The following is a 21,155-nucleotide window of genomic DNA, read 5'->3' as shown; positions in this document are numbered from 1 at the left end:
GTTTTGCAAAGGTGCCAAATGATACAAAGATGGAATGGTTCAAAGATTGGAAGGTAATAATAGTGTACCTCTTCTAATGAAATTGTGTTTCTGTAGAGCAACTTCTCCATTCCCCCCCCAGGACGAAAAGATGATTTTCAAGGCCTGGAAGAGTCGCACTGCAAAGCGACTAAGACAGATGTACACTGAGGCTCGCCAGGACCCTTCTACTGCTGATTGGATAGCACCCAACTTTCTTCATGCTTTGTAGGAGTATTGGGGTATGGATGAGTTTAAAAATCTCTCTGTAAAGAACAAGACAAATAGGGCATCTAATAAAGGGGGGTCACTGCATACTGGTGGGTCTACGACTTTGGCTGACACTAAGGTGAACTTGGTATGTGATTTTAAAATTCAGTTTACTCTATCTATAATTTCATATTTGAGATTGTGATTTATTTCCAATTGCAGGAGAAGTCGTTGAAGAGGCCACCTACTACTGGAGAGTTGTTTAAGGAGACACACACTCGCAGGCAGGACAAAAACCTGTGGGTTGATACACGATCTCAGGCCATATATGTAAGTCATAGTTATTGATAATATATGTTATTATTAGCGACTTATTAAATAGTTCTCCAAACTAATATCTAATTATCTGAACTGAACTGTAGGATGACTATATTCAAAGGCTTGAGGAAGCATCTTCTCAGAATCCAGAGTTAGTAGATGAGGATGCTATGTGGTCACAGACAGTGGGTGGCCTTTATAAAGGTCGCATTTATGGCATGGGGGGCCACTTTGCAGACTCCATGTTCCTTGCATCTATCACTGGAGATGCCCCTTCTCTTGCACCTGAGGATGTGGAGGACATGGTCCGTACTCAGGTCCATGCCCTCAATGAAGAACTCCAAAAGCAGAATGAGGAGATGTGGAAGAGCAAAGAAAGTGCATGGAAGAAGAAGTGGACAAAGAAAATGGAGAAGAAGATAGAGAAGAAGGTGGCGTCGAGAATGCAAAGGAAGGTCCAGCAGCAGATAACGCAACAACATATGCAAATGCAGCAGATGCATGCTTATTTTGAGCTTATGACCTCCACCAGCTTCAACACCACCGGTTTTCACCTCCATGCATCATTCCTCTACTGACTCCTCTTCTACTAATGATGATGCTCCTTCGGATTATGACCATACAGATTATTCCTGATGAAGACTTGTATTTTATTTTTAAATGTATTTATTTAGATGCTTTTTTGTCTTCATTTGTAATAACATTTAAATTTTATATTTTATAAATCATTTTGGAATGTTTAGATGCCGAATTTATAGTTTCTATTTTGTTTATAAATTGTGATAATCAAGAACAGTAGGAAATAACTATCTATATAAACCAAAAAATATCAATAATAGTAAAATATATCACCAACGGATTACAGACAGATTTTTCCATCTGTAACTTACAGACGAATTTTTCCGTCTATAGGTTACAGACGGAAATATCCGTCTGTAATTTTTTACCGACGAGGATATTACAAACGGTTTATGTCCGTCTGTAAATCCGTTTGTAATGGAAAATATCGTCTGTAATGCTCTAAAAATCCGTCTGTAAATCTGTCTGTATAAACAGACTTTTTAGTAGTGCACATCTTTTTTTATTATTAATCACTACTTAGCTTATACAATGTATCAAACTATGTCATTCAGGTGTACAATCACTTAGCATTTTATATATCAATCACCTTGAATTTCAAAATTCTAATAATTTAGATAAGTGGTTAGCTTAGGTGATTCTTTCAAACTTACATCAATAATAAATAAAAATTGACTTCTATTTATAGAACATAAACTAAGTCAAATAGCATGATTTTATAGCAAAAGAGTTCAAGTGAACCATGAGTAATATCGATGAAAAGTTAAAATGAAACTAAAGTATGCAAAGCAATGAAAGCATAATCCAAATAAATTGAATGTAAATAAGCAATAAATAAAGCAAGAAGTTTCCGCAGCTCCAATATATCTTCTAACTTCCTCCTACTAAAATATTTGCTAAAAACTTCTTCATATTTAGGCCAAGGTCTTCAACTATGCATCTTAAACCTTAATGTCTTTTTCTGAGCATTGGCTTCATAAGATTTCCTAGGGATGCATAGGGCCTAAGCTATGTTGCTGTCCCAAAATCATGTGGTCCTCATTTTTTTCAACTGAAAGTGGCATAACTCTCCTTCTTGTAAGATTAATGAATTTCTTAGTAGGGCATTGATAACATCCCTATCATAAGGCACCACTGTCCTTCACACCCAAGATCTTTTGTCAATCTTCCATATGTCTAATCCTATACATTGACATAAAATTCCTTCATGACATCTTTGTAGATTTGGTTTAAGAAATTTGCCAAAAAATTTCATTTTCTTCTATATTTTATCTTAGAATGCTGCATATTGTCGTGCACCGAATTGACCATTTTGCTTTGGTAACAGTTGAGACATTCTTTTATGACAAAATCTCATTTTGTTTAGTAACAAAGCCCTTTCTTACATTTATAACTATTTATTTTGCAAATAAAGATAAAAGTAAGTCCTTTTAAGGACTTTAATTTATCTATTTACAAAAATATACATATTCAAAGATTTTTACTACTTATAAGATTTTCTCCATTTTCACCAATTTCTGACAAGGTTAGATTGTTGCCCAAATAATGAGTTGGGAAATTTAATGAGGACGGTTTCAATTATGAGTATGTTCATTACTAAGATGAGAGTAAGGTAGGGATTATTAATTTCCAATATAGTATATTGCATGTGTTTGGTTAGCTTAAAGGTAAGATTTATGTGCTTATAATCCCACAGACCATCCCCAATCAAGAATACCATACATTTAGTTACAGGAGCAATGTTTATCTTATTCTCAATTTTATTCATAATAACACTATAACAAGATTGGTGATACATTTAATACAAGAGCTATTTCATAAGAAACAAGTAAAACCAAAAAATTAAAAAAATTAGAAATATATAATAGGAATTAATGCATATCTTTTACATTTTTCTCAATTGAGTAATTATCCTTTCTCTATTTTCATGGTCAAATGATTAGGAGTATTGTGCCTGTAGTTAGGCAATGCCACATATTACATCTATCCCCTCAAGATTCCATATAGTGTGCAGAATTCCTTATGTGTGATCACCTCTAGCAGTGCACACTTAAATTATTCTTGGTATGCACTAGTGCCTGTTAGGATAGTTTAACATGTTTTCTACTACCTATAACACAATTTAGCTAGATTTAGTCTCTAGTAGGACTTGGTACTTTGTTATCTTTTATGGTCATACCAATATTATTTGCCTCATATCTATATTTGGTGTTATTGAAGCACTTTTATATCACAATATTTTTGGATATATAGAAAATTGTATAATTTTTTAAGATAGCATTTGTATCACTAAGAAGAAGAAGGAGGAGAAGGAGGAGGAGGAGGAGGAGGTAATACTTTAGTAAATAACATAAAAAATACAAAATATTATTAAAGAAAGTTAGACAAAGTTTCACTTACCTTTTAAATTTTTATAAAAAAGCAAAACAACAACATTTATAGTTTATGGGGGGGGAGAACTTATAGTAATTTATAAAAAAGAAATTAAATAAGTTATTCACTATTTAAGTAATATAAATGCTAATTAATTTTAAAAATTCAGAGAAACACAATTTTAATAGTTACGTCAAAATTTGTCAATTTAACAGTTATGGTTATAATTTTAAGTTATCTTTTAATATAAACTCCATTTTCAGACCCAATAAACTATATTTTACCATATAATTCAAAGTAAAAAGGGGTAAGAGATTCCCTTGACATAAAAAACAATTATTTACCATGATTATTCTTTAGCAATTGTACAATATCCTCTCTCTTACCAATTTTGACTCAATTTTGTGAGTGATTTATTTTAGTTTCCTTTCTCATCCTTGAATCTCTTTTGACACTTGAATAATCCTCTTTGGATCTACAAAAAATTCCTAAAGGTGGGTGCATAGGTTTTAACAAGGTTGGTGTTTCTTTACTGCTTTTTGGTGGGTTTGTGTTTGTTTTTAACTTATATGGTTAATGTGGAGTCTTGGAACTCAAAGGGAAAGTGTCTAAAGTTTCCTTGCAGAGTATGTTTCATGGTCAAGTTTTTAGAAAATGTTATATTTGTTAAGTTACATGAAAAAGTTTCAACTTTTCCTGTTTATAGACATTTTGGGCATAACTTTTGGCTGTCTTTCAAAGATTCAAACTCTCTTTTGCTGACGTAGGAATTGAAATTGGACATCCAATTTTGTATTCGCTTAAATGGAAACAAGTTTGTTTAAGTGAATCTATTATTTTTATAAAAAAGAAAAAAGAAAGAAAGATTGAGAAAGGGGATGTGGAGAGCGACGAAAAGAGGAGGTACAGTGGAGTAGAGAGAAGGCTATATAGGAATAAGAAGGGAAAGCAGAGTGAGTGGGAGTTGAGACTGAAAGCACGCAAGGATGAGAGAAGGGAGAGAAGGGAGCTTAGGGGTTAAGGGAAAGGGGTGAAAGGAGCTTGGAGTAGGAGGAAGGGGGGTTAAGAAGAGTTTGGAGGTGTGAAGGGAGGGGATCATAGTTTAAAAGTTAACCAACTTTGTTAGAATTTAATTATAGAGGACCATGGTTTAAAGTCTTCAATGATCTTCTTCCATTTCATATGGCTCAAAACAAGGTTCTTTATCATAGTTTTCCTTAATTTTTGTAACCTTAAAGCTTCCTATTCTATTAGACACTTTTAAAAATTCTTTAGGTATGAGACAATGTGTTTCTGGGTGTTTCCTAATGAAGGTATTCAGGCCAACAAGTCCCTCATTTTTTGGCTTAAAAATTGTGTAGCTTTAGGATATTTTGGTTCATTAAGTTCTTGCCAAATTTGTTGAAATGTTTTAATTTTTACTGGCTCTCTTCTTTAGAGTTTTATTAATTTGATTACAACTTGATTATGACTCAATTCTTTTAGGTTTAGAAGGTAGTTTAGTAAAATGTTAGATTAATACTTAGGTTCTAATTGGGTTATTTCTTTGTAGTGACCTTCCTTAGTAGGGAATGTATAGGCTTTTAGTTTAAATTTCTCTTGGATTTAAATCTAGGTTCCTTAGGATAATTGAAATCTAATAATATTAATACTTAATAAGGGATTTTTATGTAATTAGTTAGGTTAAAGTCTCAAGGTTTAATATTTTTTCTTAAGGTTTCAGAAGTTTCAAAAATTCATATTAGCTTAATTTCTTATTTTGATCTAATTTGATTTTTCTATTGATATTTATTTGCTTTACAATTTTTTAAGTTCTAGATCTTTTACTTAATTTATTGTATAAATAAAATAGAAATGAAATATTAAAAGAATTTATTTAAAAGAAAAATTGTGGGTTCGAGTATTTCTCCTGTTTGATGATTGTCCTTATTCTTGGATTTAAAGTTGTCCTATAAAGGTGTAAAGGTGTCTCTTTTATGCGTGAATTGTGACAACCTTTTTTTTTTATTATAAAGAATCAATGACATTCGGCCTTACTATTCTTAATTAATTAATTAATTTAATATTATATACATGAGTTTAAAAACATAAACTTATAGCAAATTGAACTTCGGCATTCACATTAACAAAATAATAAAACTTCTTGTATATTTTCATGTAACACCAAACTTTACATAAAATTTATATGTATATGTTCAACATATTGATTCATTAAGGGTTTTCAAAATACAAGGGTTCAAAATATAATTATATTCCTTTGCAAATTAAAAATCTAACAGTCTATATTTAATGTCTAAAATCTAGTACACAGAAGGATTAACATCCTGATCTTCCCAAAAGCTAACTCCAATGTCTCTCAGCCAAACCTTCCAGCTTGAGGAGTAGATGCGTTCCATGTACCTTCTGCCCACGAACCATCGTATGATCATTGCAGCACAGACACATACTAACACAACAAAATGCAAGGGTGAGCTTATATAATTGACAATCTCATTCATGAAATATGAATGAATATAGATAAAATTATTTAAACAAATCATAATAGTTAGCACACAACATTGCACAGCTTTAATAAAACAATGCAGCATGTCCAGCCATTCCTAGCCCATCTAATGCAAATGTAGCGATTCAGTTTTCATTTGGTTTCACAGCCTAAGTAATCCAAAGGAACTGTTCCAGTTTGGGAGCGACCCATCCTGGTATCTGAATCCAAACACATCACAACTCAATGTCCTAGGCAGCTCTAGGATGATAATGATAAATGTAATGTAGTACAGCTTAAATCAACATGTTACAACACAACAAATATTTCATTTTTAGTCTCAACAGTATAATAAAATCAGCATATTACAACACAACAAAATTTTCATTTTCAACTTTAACAACTCAGCCATATATATTTTCACAGCAAAGCTCAGCATTTCAATATACAGTACACAATGAAAATTAAGCAGCTCAAAATACTAATTAAATATTCCAGTATATATTAACACTCTCGGGTCGTATATCACCACATTCCAGCATGTTATATTTCATCATGGTTTTCTAAATAATCATCAAACACGCCGAGAAATCTACTTAACTACACAGACTCTGGGTTTTAGCCCAAAATTAACTCATACAGCCCACTATTCTCAGCTAGAATGAAATAATTTATATAAACATCACGGTCTCTACTAAATGAACTAGATTAAATCAGGTAAGTTTCCTTTACCTGGAATGAGTTCCAAGATAGTGCTCCTAGTGGGTTCCGTAGAGAGAGATCGACCGTTTAGGTGTGGAATACAGCTTGAACGGTTCAAATATACTCAAAATAACCCGATTTAAGTCCTTTGAGAAAGAGAAAGAAGAAAACAAGGTAAAAACTAAAATCTGAGCTCCAAGAACTCACCTAGATCTATATGAGGTAAAAGATCTCGCTTTGTTCAAGAAGGAATTTGACTTCGAGAAGGTTTTTTCTAAGGGTAATAGGAGAGAGAACAGAGAGAAAATGAGAGAGAGAGAAGCTGTCTGGTGAGAAAATGAAGTTTTTGGACGCTGAGGCCCGTTAAATACCCTTACAGCCCGCACGCTCTCGCTTAAGCAAGCTACTTTTCACTTGAGCGAGCTCTGCTCTCAACTGGGCGAGAAAACCAAATAGTGGAACCTCCCAAATTTCTGATATTCTCACTTGAGCGGAAACACGTCACTTAAGTGAGCTACATCTCGCCTAGGCGAGCAACATTCTCACTTGGGTGAGATTGCATCCAAAGAGTTACCTATTACTCTTGCGACACCTCGCTTGGGCGAGCACCTTTCACTTCAGTGATATCACCTCTTGTCTGAGTGAGATTCTTTCTCGCCTAGGCGAGGTTACAGCTGAGGCAATCCTATCTGCTCTCGCTTAAGCGAGACTAATCTAGCTTGAGCGAGATACCCTGTACCCAGATTCCAAAATTTCTCTTCTGAATGAAATATTACAAATTCTTAATCATACTTTCTACGTTATTCAAACACTCAACACATTTAACAATCATTCTTCCATTCACACAGCACTTCACATATATTAACATCATCATACAGCTCAACAACTGCTTTGTTCCTTATCCGACAATCACACAACCTTTATATTTCACATTCCAACATATAAACAATTCTTATAGTTCAAGGCTACGCAGCTCTAATCAATTGACATAATAATAAATACATATAATTACACTAATCTAACATGACCTAATGCTTGATGTGTGTTTACTTAATAAATATACATTTTTAGTTGACTAAATGGAAGAAAATTTTCACTTAATTGCAAATTTCTTGTTTAAATTTATGAATTTTGATGTGATTTTAGATTTGAGAATTCAAAGGGAGGAAAATTGAAAGATATAGAAGTTTTAAGTGAAGTTTGGAACAAAAATAAGACATTCAAATTTTAATGAGCTCACATTTTGAGTTTGAAGTTGAAAAAATGGATGCACGTCAGGACATGCAATTTCTAGTATTCTCATTTTCGATGCTTTAAAAATTACTCAAAATCAATGAAAGTTATACGAGTCTTGACATTCAAAAATTAATATCCTCACATCATGGTGAAACAAATAATTCAAAGCACGAGTTAAGACATAAAACATTTAATGTCCTCACATTCTACACATAAAAAACAAACAACAATTTGTAAGGAAAATTGTTCAAAACTAATTCTTTTGAAAATTTTCTATAATCTTCTAGAATTTGGAACCAAAAAACTTTACAATAATCCATCTTTGAGTCTGAAAAACTCTAAAAATAGTTGAAGATATTCAAATTTGAGGAGTTTTAAAACAAGCACTAAAGAATATTCATTATCATACAAACACCTTCCACAACATCACTTTTATTTTATCATCTTCAAATGCTTTTAACACAAAGTTCATTATAAAATGTAAAACAAGAGGGAAAAAAAAAAAAAACAAGAAGAGAAGATGAATAAAAACTTGAACTTTTTCAAAAAGTGTTAGTGTTTGTTTGTCATTTGATTTAAATCAAAATCAAAATCAAAATCAAAATCCATGAAGATAAAAAAGAAATACAAGATGAGAAAAAAAAAATAAACCTGTGTCGTGAGAAAGTTAGCAAGTGTTATGCTTACTTAGGTGAGTATTAGTAGTGGAAATGTTTATAAATTCATTTAGTTTAAAGAACCCTGAGATTTATTTATTTTTCTTAATTTATGATATTGTCATTAATAAAAATTGAAATTTCTCTATGCTTTTAGCAATTTTGAAAAGAAAAATAAAAAAAATAATTAAAATAATTTAAAGCTATTATTTTTTTAGTTTTAAAAATTGAAAATGAAAATTTATTTTAAAATTAGTTTTTAAGAACTTATGTTAACAAATAAGTTTTATTTAAAAAATTATTTTAAAAATAAGAAAACAAATAACCCTTTAGAAAATGACATTATAACTAATATATTTATAATGCTATTATCTAATTATTCTTTTATAAATAATTTGAGGACAAAATGCAATTTAGAATGAAAGTTTAGAAGTAAATTTTCCTTTTTTTTAGCCCAATATTTTCAATAGCATGTACATATATAACCTAATAACACCCTAAATGACCTGGGCAAAGTAACCTCGACAAGAACGTAAGTAACTTCGGCCAAAACTGATTTAACATCACATCAATAACTCTAGTTATAACATAATTGTCCTAACAACACCATAAATGACTTCGATTAGAGCACCCTTGACAAGAACACAAGTGATTTTAGCTAAAATTGGTTCAATGTCACACCGTTGACTCTAGTTATAATAAGCTTGCCTTGACAACACCACAAATGTTCTCAGCCATAGCACTCTCTATAAAAACATAAGTGACCTTAGACAAATTTCACATCATCGAACAATCACCCTCACTTCGGATTAAACCTACTTTAGACTAAGTGATGAACTAATAATAAAGGTGGAATAAATAAGCTTCCTTAGAACCTGTCCTATCAGTGAGCATGGCTCAAGCACAAAGCCCTAACTATTAGGAGGTCTTACCGCCTAAAAGCTTTGGAAAAATTTACTTTGCCTTATGACCCACTGGTATGCTACTAATCTTGTAGCTATGTGTCAAAGGCTATTAATGAAGACTCAAACCCATAGAAAACCAACGACTATATAAAGAAAAGAGTTCATGGACTTAAGTTCTTTTCTCCTCCTTAGTATCACCATCATTCTGACCAGATATTATCTCTAACTTGGACATTGTAGTATTTCTTAAAGAATACTCCATTTACTCATCGAAGCTATACTAGAATATCACTAGCAATCACCACTCCTTTGTGTTTAAGACACCTAACCTATTAGAACAAGTTTTAAATATACAAATCAAAGTGTAGTTATAAAATTCTTAAGGTTCAAGATATAATTTCAAAATGTTTAAGGGTTATAGCAAAATTACAAAAAGTTTATAAGTCAATTTATAGTTCTTAAAAAAGTAAGTTAAATTAAAATACATTTTACGTTATTTATAAATTTTATCTAGAAGTAAAAAGCACATAATTTTTATTTATACAGGAATATTAAAATTATATTATAACTCTTATATCTATTTGTAATAAATTATTTTCTTATTATAAATGTATTATTATCTTAATTTTATTTATTTTTAAAACAATATTTGTTTAACTAAAATATAATTTAAAACATTTTATATCTTTTATAATTTAAACTTTAAATTTCCGTACCATGCACCAGTCATGTATAATTCCCGGAGTTTATCTACCAATTTCTTTCGTAGCCACAGCTTCATAACTTAAGGTTTTGTTTTATTCTGCAATAATAAAAACATGCAACCTTTGGATCTTAGCGAAAAGGCACCATCATATTTAATTATTATGACCCTTATAAAATACTAAAATAATTTGTCTGACAATAGTATAACTAATTCAATAAATTTCTTCCCACGTTTGTTCGATTGTGGGTCTGAAACAGTGGAACATCCTGGTTTGCATTGTTTTGGATTCCTCACATACAAGTGAAGTTCATTTGGTAATTCTACTTTTCCAATCTCCATGTTTTCGAGCGTTGACTTTTTGGTTTTGACTTATATATGCACGATTATTGTATTACTTTTATAGTGCTTACTTCAGTTGGTGGTTCTTATTTATGAAAGATTTGATTTGATTAGGAAATCAATAGGCAGAGTCTGTCATTGTTGGTGATTAATTATATGATATACTTAAATCTCTATTCGCATTTTCAACAGCTTACCCTTCAATTTGTCTGGCTTGCAGTTCTTGTGAAGAAAATATGGAGCCAGAGTGTGCAATTAAGAAGGATGCCACTGAAGTAGAGCTACTTTTTAATCCTCCTTTGACCTTGACAATCTTAAATATTCGGCCACGCTTGCATTATTTTTTGTTTAGTTGAAAACAATTATCGATTTATATTCTTCCCTTCGTTGTGCAGTTAATAGGGAATACCCCAATGGTATATCTGAACAACATTGTGGACGTGTGTGTTGCCCGTATTGCTGCTAAACTAGAGTACATGCAAACCTGCTGTAGTGTCACAGATAGGCATGTAATTTCTTGATTTTACAAACTTGAGCTGGCTGGAACTGTAAGGTTTTAAGATTTTCATTTGAGAATTTGTCATGATAATGTTCTTTTTCTCACTCAGGATAGCATTGAGCATGATTGAAGATGCGGAGAAAAAAGGCCTCATTATACCTGGAAAGGTTAGCTGTGTTGAAGTTAAGAGTGTGTTTAGTTTCACGTTTAAATGGTCATGATTCATGGTTACGTCAACAAATTTACTTTAATGCAGACTTCCATATCTATAGATTCTTTGTTAGGCCCCAAGCCTATAATGATACCTACACTTCTAGATATTGGACATTTCTCAGTCCATACCATAAATTGTCCATCATAGTCAATGAACATGTTTTGTTGAGATATTACGAGATTACTATGAATGGATATTTTGTTGCCTTTATTGTTGAATATAATAAGTTGAATAGTTTTGACTAATGGTTAAAAAGACTGTTCTGGTTGAGCCTACAAGTGGTAACACTGGCATAGGATTGGCATTCATAGCAGCATTGAGAGGCTATAAACTTCAGGTGGCTATGCCATCTTTTGTAAGTCTTGAGAGAAAAATTATACTGCGAGTCTTTGGAGCAGACGTATATCTGACAGACCCAGCCAAAGGAGTTGATGGGGTTTTTCAGAAGGCAGAAGAGCTACTATCCAAGACACCTGATAGTTATATGCTTCAGCAATTTGAAAATCCTGCCAATCCAAAGGTATTCACATTCCTGATTTGGTTGACGGATTAAGGAAAATTGCAGCTGAATAATTTGTTTTTCTTGTAGATTCATTATGAGACCACTGGCCCTGAGATTTGGAGAGACTCAGGAGGGAAAATTGATATCTTAGTTGCTGGGATAGGAACTGGGGGAACAATAACAGGTGTTGGACAATTCCTAAAGCAGAAAAACCCAGAGATCAAGGTTGATTTGTTTACCATGCATACTTTGTTGGATGGTAATGAACATGGGAACAATTTTTCTTAATATTTATCTATTCTAACTTTATGATTTCTTCTGCTTTCGCCCTAGTTGTATGGCGTGGAACCATCTGAAAGTGCAGTTCTGAACGGAGGACAGCCAGGTGATTTTACCATTCTGCTTGTTTCTCTCTGGTCTGTCGTCTTCAATTGCTATTTCAATGTAAAACTATTGGGTTCTATCTTCATATTTATGAAAAATTAAAAGCCAATACATCCAAGACGTGTTTGTTATATATTTCCATCTCTGTATCACAATATATAGAAGTAAATTTGTTATGTGCACTGAACAAATGAATTGGAACCGAGTGGAACAAGTACAGTAAAATCGTGCTATCTTTTGACTCTGAATAAATTCTGCTCATCTGAGTGATAAACAGTATGTCACTTTGGAATTACTATTTTATTTCTTGAAGTAGTTAAGTTTTTCTTGGTTTCATTAAAATGAATCAAATCATAAAGAAAGTTGCTTTTGAATTTGGATTTTAGATTTTGAATTTGAATTTAAAATTTGGATTTTTATCTTTTATCTTTTTGAATGGAGATTTTAGAATTGACGACTCCTCTCTCTCTCTCTCTGTGGCTTCTCTACACTCAAATCCTAAGCCTCCATCAAGACTTCGCCACCATTCACATTCACATTTATATCATTTTCTTATTCCATACCAATCGTTGCCTCCATGGGATTTTTAAGAAGTAACGTTCTCTATCACAGAATTAAGTTTCTTTAGGAGTATATCAGCCACATAGTTTTTCTTTTCCTTTTGTTTAGAATTGGTTTATGTTTAGTTTCTTATCATTACAATGACCATCATCTGTAACTGTACACTCTTACCATGAAGTTGAGGTGGATTCTTGTAATGTAATTCTTTTTAAAGTCCAGTTTAATATTATAATATTGATGTTATTTGTCAATTAAAATTGTCTCATTAATGTTTAAAAAAAGTGTTACAAACTAGAATTCATTTAAGTCTCATGACAAGAGGTATTTAGTTACGTATGATCATAGAAACTAAACATAAATCATTCATAATCTTAAACAAAAGGGAGAAAAAAACCTGTGATTGATTTGCTCTTAAAGAAACATCAACTTTGTGATGGAAAACGTCATCTCTTGGAGATCCCGTGGAGACAACTAGGAGAAGGAAATGATGTGTATTTGAATGGTTGACGAGTTTTGGATGGAGGCTTAAGGCTTGAGTGTAGAGGAGACAGAGAGAGTTAGAGTCTCCCATTCCAAAATCCAAATTTCAAATTCAAAATTCACCAATTTTTTGCTTTTTTGAGCAACTCTTTTTTCATAATTTGACCTACTTTAATCAATTTGCATTATCACCACTCTGGGACAGAATGACAGTTATAAGTGAGCAAATATAAAACTTGGGCAAAACCTGCAGATACCAAGACAGTCCATATCTGTCAATTTCAATGTGCTTTTTACCTGGTGTATGGCTCTGGATTCCTCGAGAAAAGCATTTTTAATACTAAATTGCTTATTGGATCATCATTTGGCACATATTTGAGATATGCCAAAAATTAGAATATATATTCTGTCAAAAGTTGCCCAGACAAAATTAGAAACTCAAGCAGTACTATTAGACATTTGCAAGTGTTTTCCCATTTGTATATGCATGTTACATTGTTGAGTGACCTATATTGGAAGGTGGAAGCTGGGTCTCAGTTTTAATGTATTATTGTTATTCGTGTGAATTGTTATAGCCTGTCTTTCTTTAAGATGTCATACATAAATTATTAAAATTTTATTCTTTAATCTTGATCAAGTCCTTAAACAACCACTTGAGGCTGTTTGTTGACTGTTTTTTTTTTTCCATTGGGTGTCGAAGGTAAGCACCTGATCCAAGGAATTGGTGCCGGTATCATTCCCGACCTTCTAGATGTTAATCTCCTAAATGAAGTTATTCAGGTGGCTCGCAACGCTCATAAATTGGTTTTCAATTTTGATCGAAAAACTGGCTACTTCCGTTCATTTAGATTAAGCTCTCTTTCTCTCTCTGTGCCCAAGCATGACTTCGTAGTTTGTTAGTGTTTTGCTCTGAATGTACTGGAATTATACATGAAGATCTATCTCACTTACCATTAAATGACTCAACAATATGGAAAAGTGGAAGTGAATATTAGTTTAGTAATTGTTTCTAATTTATGAAAGAAGTTTTATTCAATTTTTTAAACATAAGTTGTTTGTATGAAAGATTTATTCATTTTTTATAATAATTTTTTTCTTTTGTAAGAACTTTTTCAGAAGTTTATGCAAACTGGGCCTTACTATCTTATTGAATTTACTTTGGGTTAAGCATATTCTGAGCATGCTCAACCTAAATGCTGCTCTTTTTTATCATTTTCTCATATCTGACACTTGAGGTAGTTTTGTTGATTTTAATCGCTTGGCTGTTTGTCAATTTTGGTATTCATGTCTGTATCTTGACAAAACTTTGTATTTCCCTTTTCTTGGGCATCATAATATCCTTGGCATATATTATACCAATAGTAAGGCATGGTATCTGGATTCTTGACGTTTATCAGCGGTTATATGCTATCTATCAATTTTCAATGACAGAGGTTTTAATTCTAAATCCTTAATGCTTAAAACATTGATAAGATTTTATGGAAATTACATAATGTTTCCTCTTCTAGCTACTAATATAAGGGATTCTACATTGACCAACAAGGTTTTTTGAACTGCAGGTTTCAAGTGAAGAGGCTATAGAAACTGCTAAGCTGCTTGCCTTGAAAGAAGGTTTGCTGGTATGAAAACAATAATGTGTGATACCTGTTATTGGCTTTACAGTAATTTCCACACGGTTTTTCCTGTTAAATATGAACTCCGTACATTTGCAATTGCAAATAAGCAAATTATTATTTTTTGTGCTAATTATGCCCAAGCCTTTTGTAGATGGGAATTTCGTCAGGAGCTGCAGCTGCAGCTGCAATAAAGGTGGGGAAGAGACCAGAAAATGCAGGAAAGCTCATTGTTGTAAGTTTGTAATCTTCAATAAGTTTATATGTTGTTTAGCCGTTGAATTGCAGATTATTAGTTAATGTCAATGCTGAATCGTTGTTGTGCAGGTGATTTTTCCCAGTTTTGGAGAACGTTACTTATCTTCACCGCTGTTTGAATCCATTAGGCATGAAGCTGAACAAATGACATTTGAATAAAGGTGCATAAATAGCTCAAGAACTCTCATTGACATTGAGTACTCGTTAAGCAAGCTCTACTGTCGTTTTTGTGGACTACGATAAATTGAATGACATTTAGATTGACACTTGAAGCTTCAATTTCTAGCTTATGAAAATAAGCCCAACGTAGCTTATATAGGATTTCAAAAGTTTTTGTGCTTATCCTAACTGAATCAAAGTAAGATTCTCGTGTAATTCCAAATAAGTTAAAACCAGACTCTTTTCAGTGGAGCCTAAGGTCAGAAATCCATAAGCACTGGGAATATATGTTATTGTGTGCAGGGAATTTTAATCTAAGTAAAGTTTTGGATCTATGTTTGACGTTTGTGTTTGGGGTGTTCATCAGATCATAAAGGCTTTTGTTAAGCCTTCTTGTTTTTAATTTGACTTTATTCCTTCACATATTACAATTCCTTAACTATCCACAGCCAGTTTCGGAGCAGGATTTGGATCACAAATCAATAAGATATACAATTTTTGTTGAAGTTATCATAAAATCATAATTTTCTCTGCTAATAGCCACAAAAGTCTTTTTGTTTTGAATTAATTGCATATGATTTTATTGACATGCACTCATATTTTTGTGTTTCTTATGAAATAACCTTTCCATCAAGTCATTTTGTGCATTGGAGTTCATTTGATCATTCAACAACATGCATGAACTAAGCATCTCAAATATGTCAAAGCATTTGTGTCAACAAAAACACAATTATACAAAATTATTATTCTGTATTTCTTGCATGCACAAAAAATTATTTTAAGCATGTCCTCGTAATCCTTAGGATTTTAGCTTTCAAACCTTTTTTCCTAACTCAAATTGAAGGTCATTTCTCCTACTTTTGGTCCAAAACTTATAAGTTGTCCAAGCCAAAATTCTGCAGAAATTATTTTTTTGATATTACATGCAACAACTTTCTTTCAATTTTAAAAAAAATTTTCATGAGAAAAACCTTTGCTAATCATTTTTTTTTTTTTGTATTCTTGATAATATTAGCTTTCTAACAAGCTATTTTAAGTTTGATTTGGATTCCAATTGTTGCCCCAATGAAAAAGGACAAGTTAGCAACTCATTCCTGAATCTTGACATGTATAGTCTGTAAAATTTGAATGTTGGGATTGATCTATACGTGAAAAAATTTTATGAAAACATTTTTTAAATTCTACATGTCTTAGTGTAACATCCTCAATTTCTTCATTCAAATAAATAAATTTATAGCGAATAAATAATAATAAAAAATATTTTATTTTTATTTATGGACTTGGGAATTGCACAAAAACAAAACTTACCCTTTCTTCTCATGAAAGTTTCATAAAATTCCAAAACGTTTAGGATTTCCAAGGGAATAATCTAAAACTTTAAAAGTAATAAATAAAACTTAAGTTTACATATAGCAACTTATTTGGTGTATATTGAATACATACAAATTTAAAGTTTCTACTAAGAACATTTCAAAAATATTCATTACAACCAAAATTTGTTCAAAGATTTAAGTTCTAAAATCTAACATTGAAATCATTTACAAACTTTGGTCAACATGAAATATAATTAGATAAAACAATACAATTTCTCAAATTATCTCAGTCCCTATAGAACACTCTTCCTTCCAATACTCTTGGATTATGATCCTAGGATGGGCCAAACATCTTTATCTCTTCACTTTCATTACCTGAAAATATTAGTAAGGATGAGTATCTCTTGCCTCACTAAATCTCTTATTTAACATAAGCAAAATAATCATATATATATATATATATATATATATATATATATATATATATATATAACACTAAAAATACTTTCTAACATGAATTGAATTAACACTGACACTCAAGTCATACAATTTACTATCATAAAAAAGTACACATAAAACAATAAATCGATCATATTTGCAAACTTTCATAACATACACCTTTCTACTAATCCATACATCATTATACATGTATTATCCCACGTTGATCAATATATCACAATACATGTGTCTTAATCGCACTCGTCGATGTATTACAACACATATATCATTACAACATCAACCGATATGTTACAATGCATATATTATAGTCATACAACTTCTACACTACTTCATATACATCTCACTTTCATGTCAATTTCACTTTCATATTAAATGCCCTTGAGATCCCTTGAGGACTTCATAGCTGCTGGTTAGCCCTAGCAACACAGATACACTGTGTTGTCCCAGCCCTTTTGTAGCAAAGGTATAGTCAAGAGACCCGTCAGGAGATAAGTGTGTGGCCTGTGAATGCCTTCACTTTCAGTAAATCATTGTGCATTTGTTCACACAGAGTGTAACGCCCCAAATTTTGTGATATTAATTATTGTTATTTATAAGTATAAATGTATATATATGTGTGTATAAGTATAAATGAATGTTGTAAATTTGCAATGAAGGCATAAGGATGGTGGTTTTGCGTGTAATGAGTATGAATATATGTATGAATATGTATGCGTGGGTGTGCGATTGATTAGATTGGATTCCCTGATGCTGAAAATAGGTTATGGGTGTAATATTGGACTGTCCTTGCCGTAGCAAGAGGATTCTCGTTGTAGTGAAAGGGTCCTGAAAGGAAGGACTGAAACTGTCGCCTTCTCACAGCAGCAAGAGATGTCTCGTTGTAGCGATAGAGCGACAGTTTGGGGTGCATTTTTTGATGCAGTCTCACTGTAGCGAGAGTGTCGCAATTTAAGGGGTTTTAAAAAGGGGTTTAGGGTTTGAGAATTCATTTCTCAAATTCTCTTTATTCTCTCGACCCAAAACCTTCTTCACCGATTAAATTGCCTCCAAAACTGTTCGGAAGCTTGATTGAAGGTTGAATCCGTGTGGGGAATGCTTGAAGGTGAGTTTTAATGGTTAGGGTTCCGTTTCTCATCCCCTTTTCTCTGTTTTTGGGTTTCCTTGGGTTCTCATGGAGTTCTTCTATGTGTTGTAGGCCGCAAATTGTGTAGGGAGCACGTTTGTGGTCGAATCCGAGTGTGGGTCCTCAACCCAAGGTAAGGGGGGACTCTACCCTACTCTTTTTATATGTAATTGATTGAATATGGAGTTGTGGCTGAGTTAGAAGGTAGAAAACGTGTAGAGAATGAAAGTTGATTGAGAAATGTAATGTGGGTCATGTGCATTGATATGTGAATATTGTGTGTGTTTACCCAAATTTGATGTATGTGGATTGTATATTAAATGTTGTGTAATATGAATGGATAATCGTAGGCTATGTGCTGTGATCTGTGGAATGAAATGTGGGCCTAGTGTTGTATATTATGAATGAAATGTGTGATTGGGGCGTATTAGCGCCATTGTAATATGCTGTGAATGGTTCAGCGATATACTGGGGGTGTGGAAGATAAGGACGGTAGAAATACCTCGGGGAAGAAAGAGTGGTGGTGACACTGACTGTGGAACGGGTGCACCACGGGCCACACACTTTCTTCCTGACTAGACCTCTAACCATTACATTTGCTGAGCGACCCGTGACTGCCCACATGGTATCCGTGAGGCGGGGGTAACCGACAACTATTCATGGTATAAATCTGTGATCACAGTGCCACAGTGAGTGTGGCTGGCGTGCGTATGCACGGGTTTATGAATTGTACTTATGGATGTGAAATGTTGTCGATGCCATGAGTGCATCGGTGTTAAATTGACATGAGCTGTGTGATAATGTTGCCTGTGATTGTATTTGTTTAATGTATCAAAAATGTGCTAGAGGTGAGACTCTATGCTGACTGTGTGTTTTTGGGTAGTGTAGAGTACTCACCCTTACATTCATTTTTCAGGTAATCAAGACGATCAGCACCAGACTTAGTGAAGGGGTGGATGGAACTGCTATAGGACTTAGGATATTATTTCAAAAACTGTTATATTTGAATAAGTCCTGTAGCAACTGTTTGATATAATTTGTAACCCCCTTTTCTTTATTTGAAATGGTTGATGAAACTTGGATTAAAAATAAAAATTTTATTATTTCAAAAATTTACAAAATTCCTTATTTATTGAAATTAAATTTAAGGTGTTACACGGAGCATTCACCAACCTCATTTTCCCAAGATTTTACAAATCTTCTTTGAACTCTATACCCCAGTGTATCTCTGTAGCTATCTAAACTTAGCACCAATATTTCTTATTCTTTCCACACCCTTTTCACAGGGCAATGTGTCATAATATGTGAGTCTTGACCACATAACTCGGTGTATTACAATACACATATTATGAGTACACTCTCTAGTCATACCACAATACCTGTATTGCAATCACATCCACTCATATTCTGACTCCTGTATTATAATCATTTTTCTCACAATTCCACCATCATGTTGCGTCACACAGAAAACTTTTTCTTTATTCAAGAATATTCAAACACTTGCATCAATAACATAGTTTGGTTCATTTGGCATACTTTAACTATCAAACAACATCTATACAATCATATCATTCACCACAGCAATATCATCAACTTAATTCAACAAAACTCAACATACCTCAATTATCAATAAATATTCATCCAATACATAAAATCATCACACAATCAATACAATGTGCCGGAGGTCAGACACTTCTGGACTCAGCCCAATCGTATAATCCATCATCCACATGTTCTTAGTAATAGTAATAGGTCATTTATCTTAAAGTTTGGCATTGTCTGTTATTAATAATAAGTCCATCATTCCAAAAAAAAAACATCAAATGACACATCCTAACTATTTCTAAACATTGTTTGCTAGTAAAATTGTAGTATTCCTCAAGACAGCTTTATTTAAAGCTTCTATTACAAGTTACATTTAAATAGTTATTAAAATAAGTAAGGTTTTGTTTCCATTTTAAACTACCCAAGAGAGGTTATGGTTTGGATCAGCTCCCCCTTACCTTAGAATGGAGACTCACTACGAAATCAACGGTAGAAACACCTATTTACACGGATTCTTGCCCTAAATACATGGAATAGTCCATGAGAAATCAAGAAGGATGAAGAAAGAGTAAAATCCAAAAATCCTAACTCAAGATATTCACCTCCAAATATTCCAAACACAATTCCAATCTTCAATCGAGGGCACAAATGGCTTAAGGGGCAATTTAATCAGTGAAAAAAGCTAGGGATTAAGAGAACCAACGAGAGAGAGAAGAGAGGAAAGTGAGAATGAATTTTCCCTAACCCTAAACTCCTTAAATACACAAGGTGCTGTAACATTCTCGCTACAGCAAAAATCTTAGAGGAAACTACACTATGGTTTCTGCAGAATCTCGATACAGCAAGACCCTCTCGCTACAGCGAGACTGCACCCAGAAATGTACCTTCCACTGTTGCCCTCTTGCTGCAGCGGGGAAACTTTTGCTGCAGCGAGAACGCAACAGTTTCACTCTTCTCTCCCAGGGCCTTCTCGCTACAGCGATAACCCCCTACAGTTCACCCTCAATTTATATTTCCAACCAACTTCAGTCAATCCAAATCAACACTCATATACATTTATCTATATACACAAGTCCACATCACCAATATAAATCAAGATGTACACCTAATTAACAATACACATACTTATATTAATAATTAATTTATTATTACCAAAAATTCAGGGTGTTACACTTAAGTTTTAAACAAAATTGGTTGAAGTCAATTTGGATAGCAACTCATTCACTTACTCTTCAATCATTGTAAGTGCTTCAATTTTGGTCATTGTTGTAACACAACAACCTTATTTGCCTTTTCTGAGTAAAACTAAGTCCCACAACTACATGGTGGCTGTATGACATTATTCCTTGTAACATTATCTTTCCAAGGAGCTATCGTTGAGTTCAATTTGGACGTCATATCATTTAGTTGTACTCTATTTTGTAAGTGTATCAAAACTTGAAATATTTGGTGGTTGAGGACTAAGTACCTTATAGTATTGATTCTATTTTTAGCTAACTAAAATTGGTTAACTTAGTTAAA

At 32.8% G+C, this 21,155-nt stretch overlaps 1 protein-coding gene across 6 annotated transcripts; it reads left to right on the top strand.

Annotated features, from left to right (window-relative positions):
* The first annotated feature begins 10,454 nt into the window (after positions 1–10,454).
* LOC113873775 (cysteine synthase-like) lies at positions 10,455–19,203 on the top strand. 6 transcript variants are annotated; one of them, XM_027512084.1, is made up of 11 exons: positions 10,455–10,499; positions 10,717–10,799; positions 10,920–11,029; positions 11,133–11,757; positions 11,827–11,964; positions 12,073–12,124; positions 13,865–13,944; positions 14,724–14,783; positions 14,932–15,012; positions 15,105–15,196; positions 19,006–19,203. In XM_027512084.1, the coding sequence occupies exons 4-10, from the start codon at positions 11,482–11,484 to the stop codon at positions 15,192–15,194; spliced, it is 777 nt and encodes a 258-aa protein (XP_027367885.1). In that variant the 5' UTR covers positions 10,455–10,499; positions 10,717–10,799; positions 10,920–11,029; positions 11,133–11,481; the 3' UTR covers positions 15,195–15,196; positions 19,006–19,203. The 6 variants fall into 6 exon arrangements, 5 of the variants coding, with proteins under 5 accessions (XP_027367885.1, XP_027367886.1, XP_027367883.1 ...); XM_027512082.1 differs by lacking the exons at positions 10,455–10,499; positions 19,006–19,203 and adding an exon at positions 10,611–10,681 and having other exon boundaries at positions 10,735–10,799; positions 11,133–11,190; positions 11,494–11,757; positions 15,105–15,350; XM_027512085.1 differs by lacking the exons at positions 10,455–10,499; positions 19,006–19,203 and adding an exon at positions 10,607–10,681 and having other exon boundaries at positions 10,735–10,799; positions 11,133–11,190; positions 15,105–15,350.
* Positions 19,204–21,155: the final 1,952 nt, after the last annotated feature.

The sequence above is a fragment of the Abrus precatorius genome, unplaced genomic scaffold (genome assembly GCF_003935025.1).
Source record: "Abrus precatorius isolate BTA unplaced genomic scaffold, Abrus_2018 Scaffold7, whole genome shotgun sequence".
Lineage (NCBI taxonomy): Eukaryota > Viridiplantae > Streptophyta > Magnoliopsida > Fabales > Fabaceae > Abrus > Abrus precatorius.
This window is presented reverse-complemented; position numbering and strand designations above follow the sequence as displayed.

Excerpts from the sequence above, each read along its gene's own strand:
- LOC113873775 (XM_027512082.1), top strand. Across the intron at positions 11,191-11,493 it reads GCCTCATTATACCTGGAAAG|ACTGTTCTGGTTGAGCCTAC; the intron begins GTTAGCTGTGTT and ends ATGGTTAAAAAG. Across the intron at positions 12,125-13,864 it reads TCTGAACGGAGGACAGCCAG|GTAAGCACCTGATCCAAGGA; the intron begins GTGATTTTACCA and ends TGGGTGTCGAAG.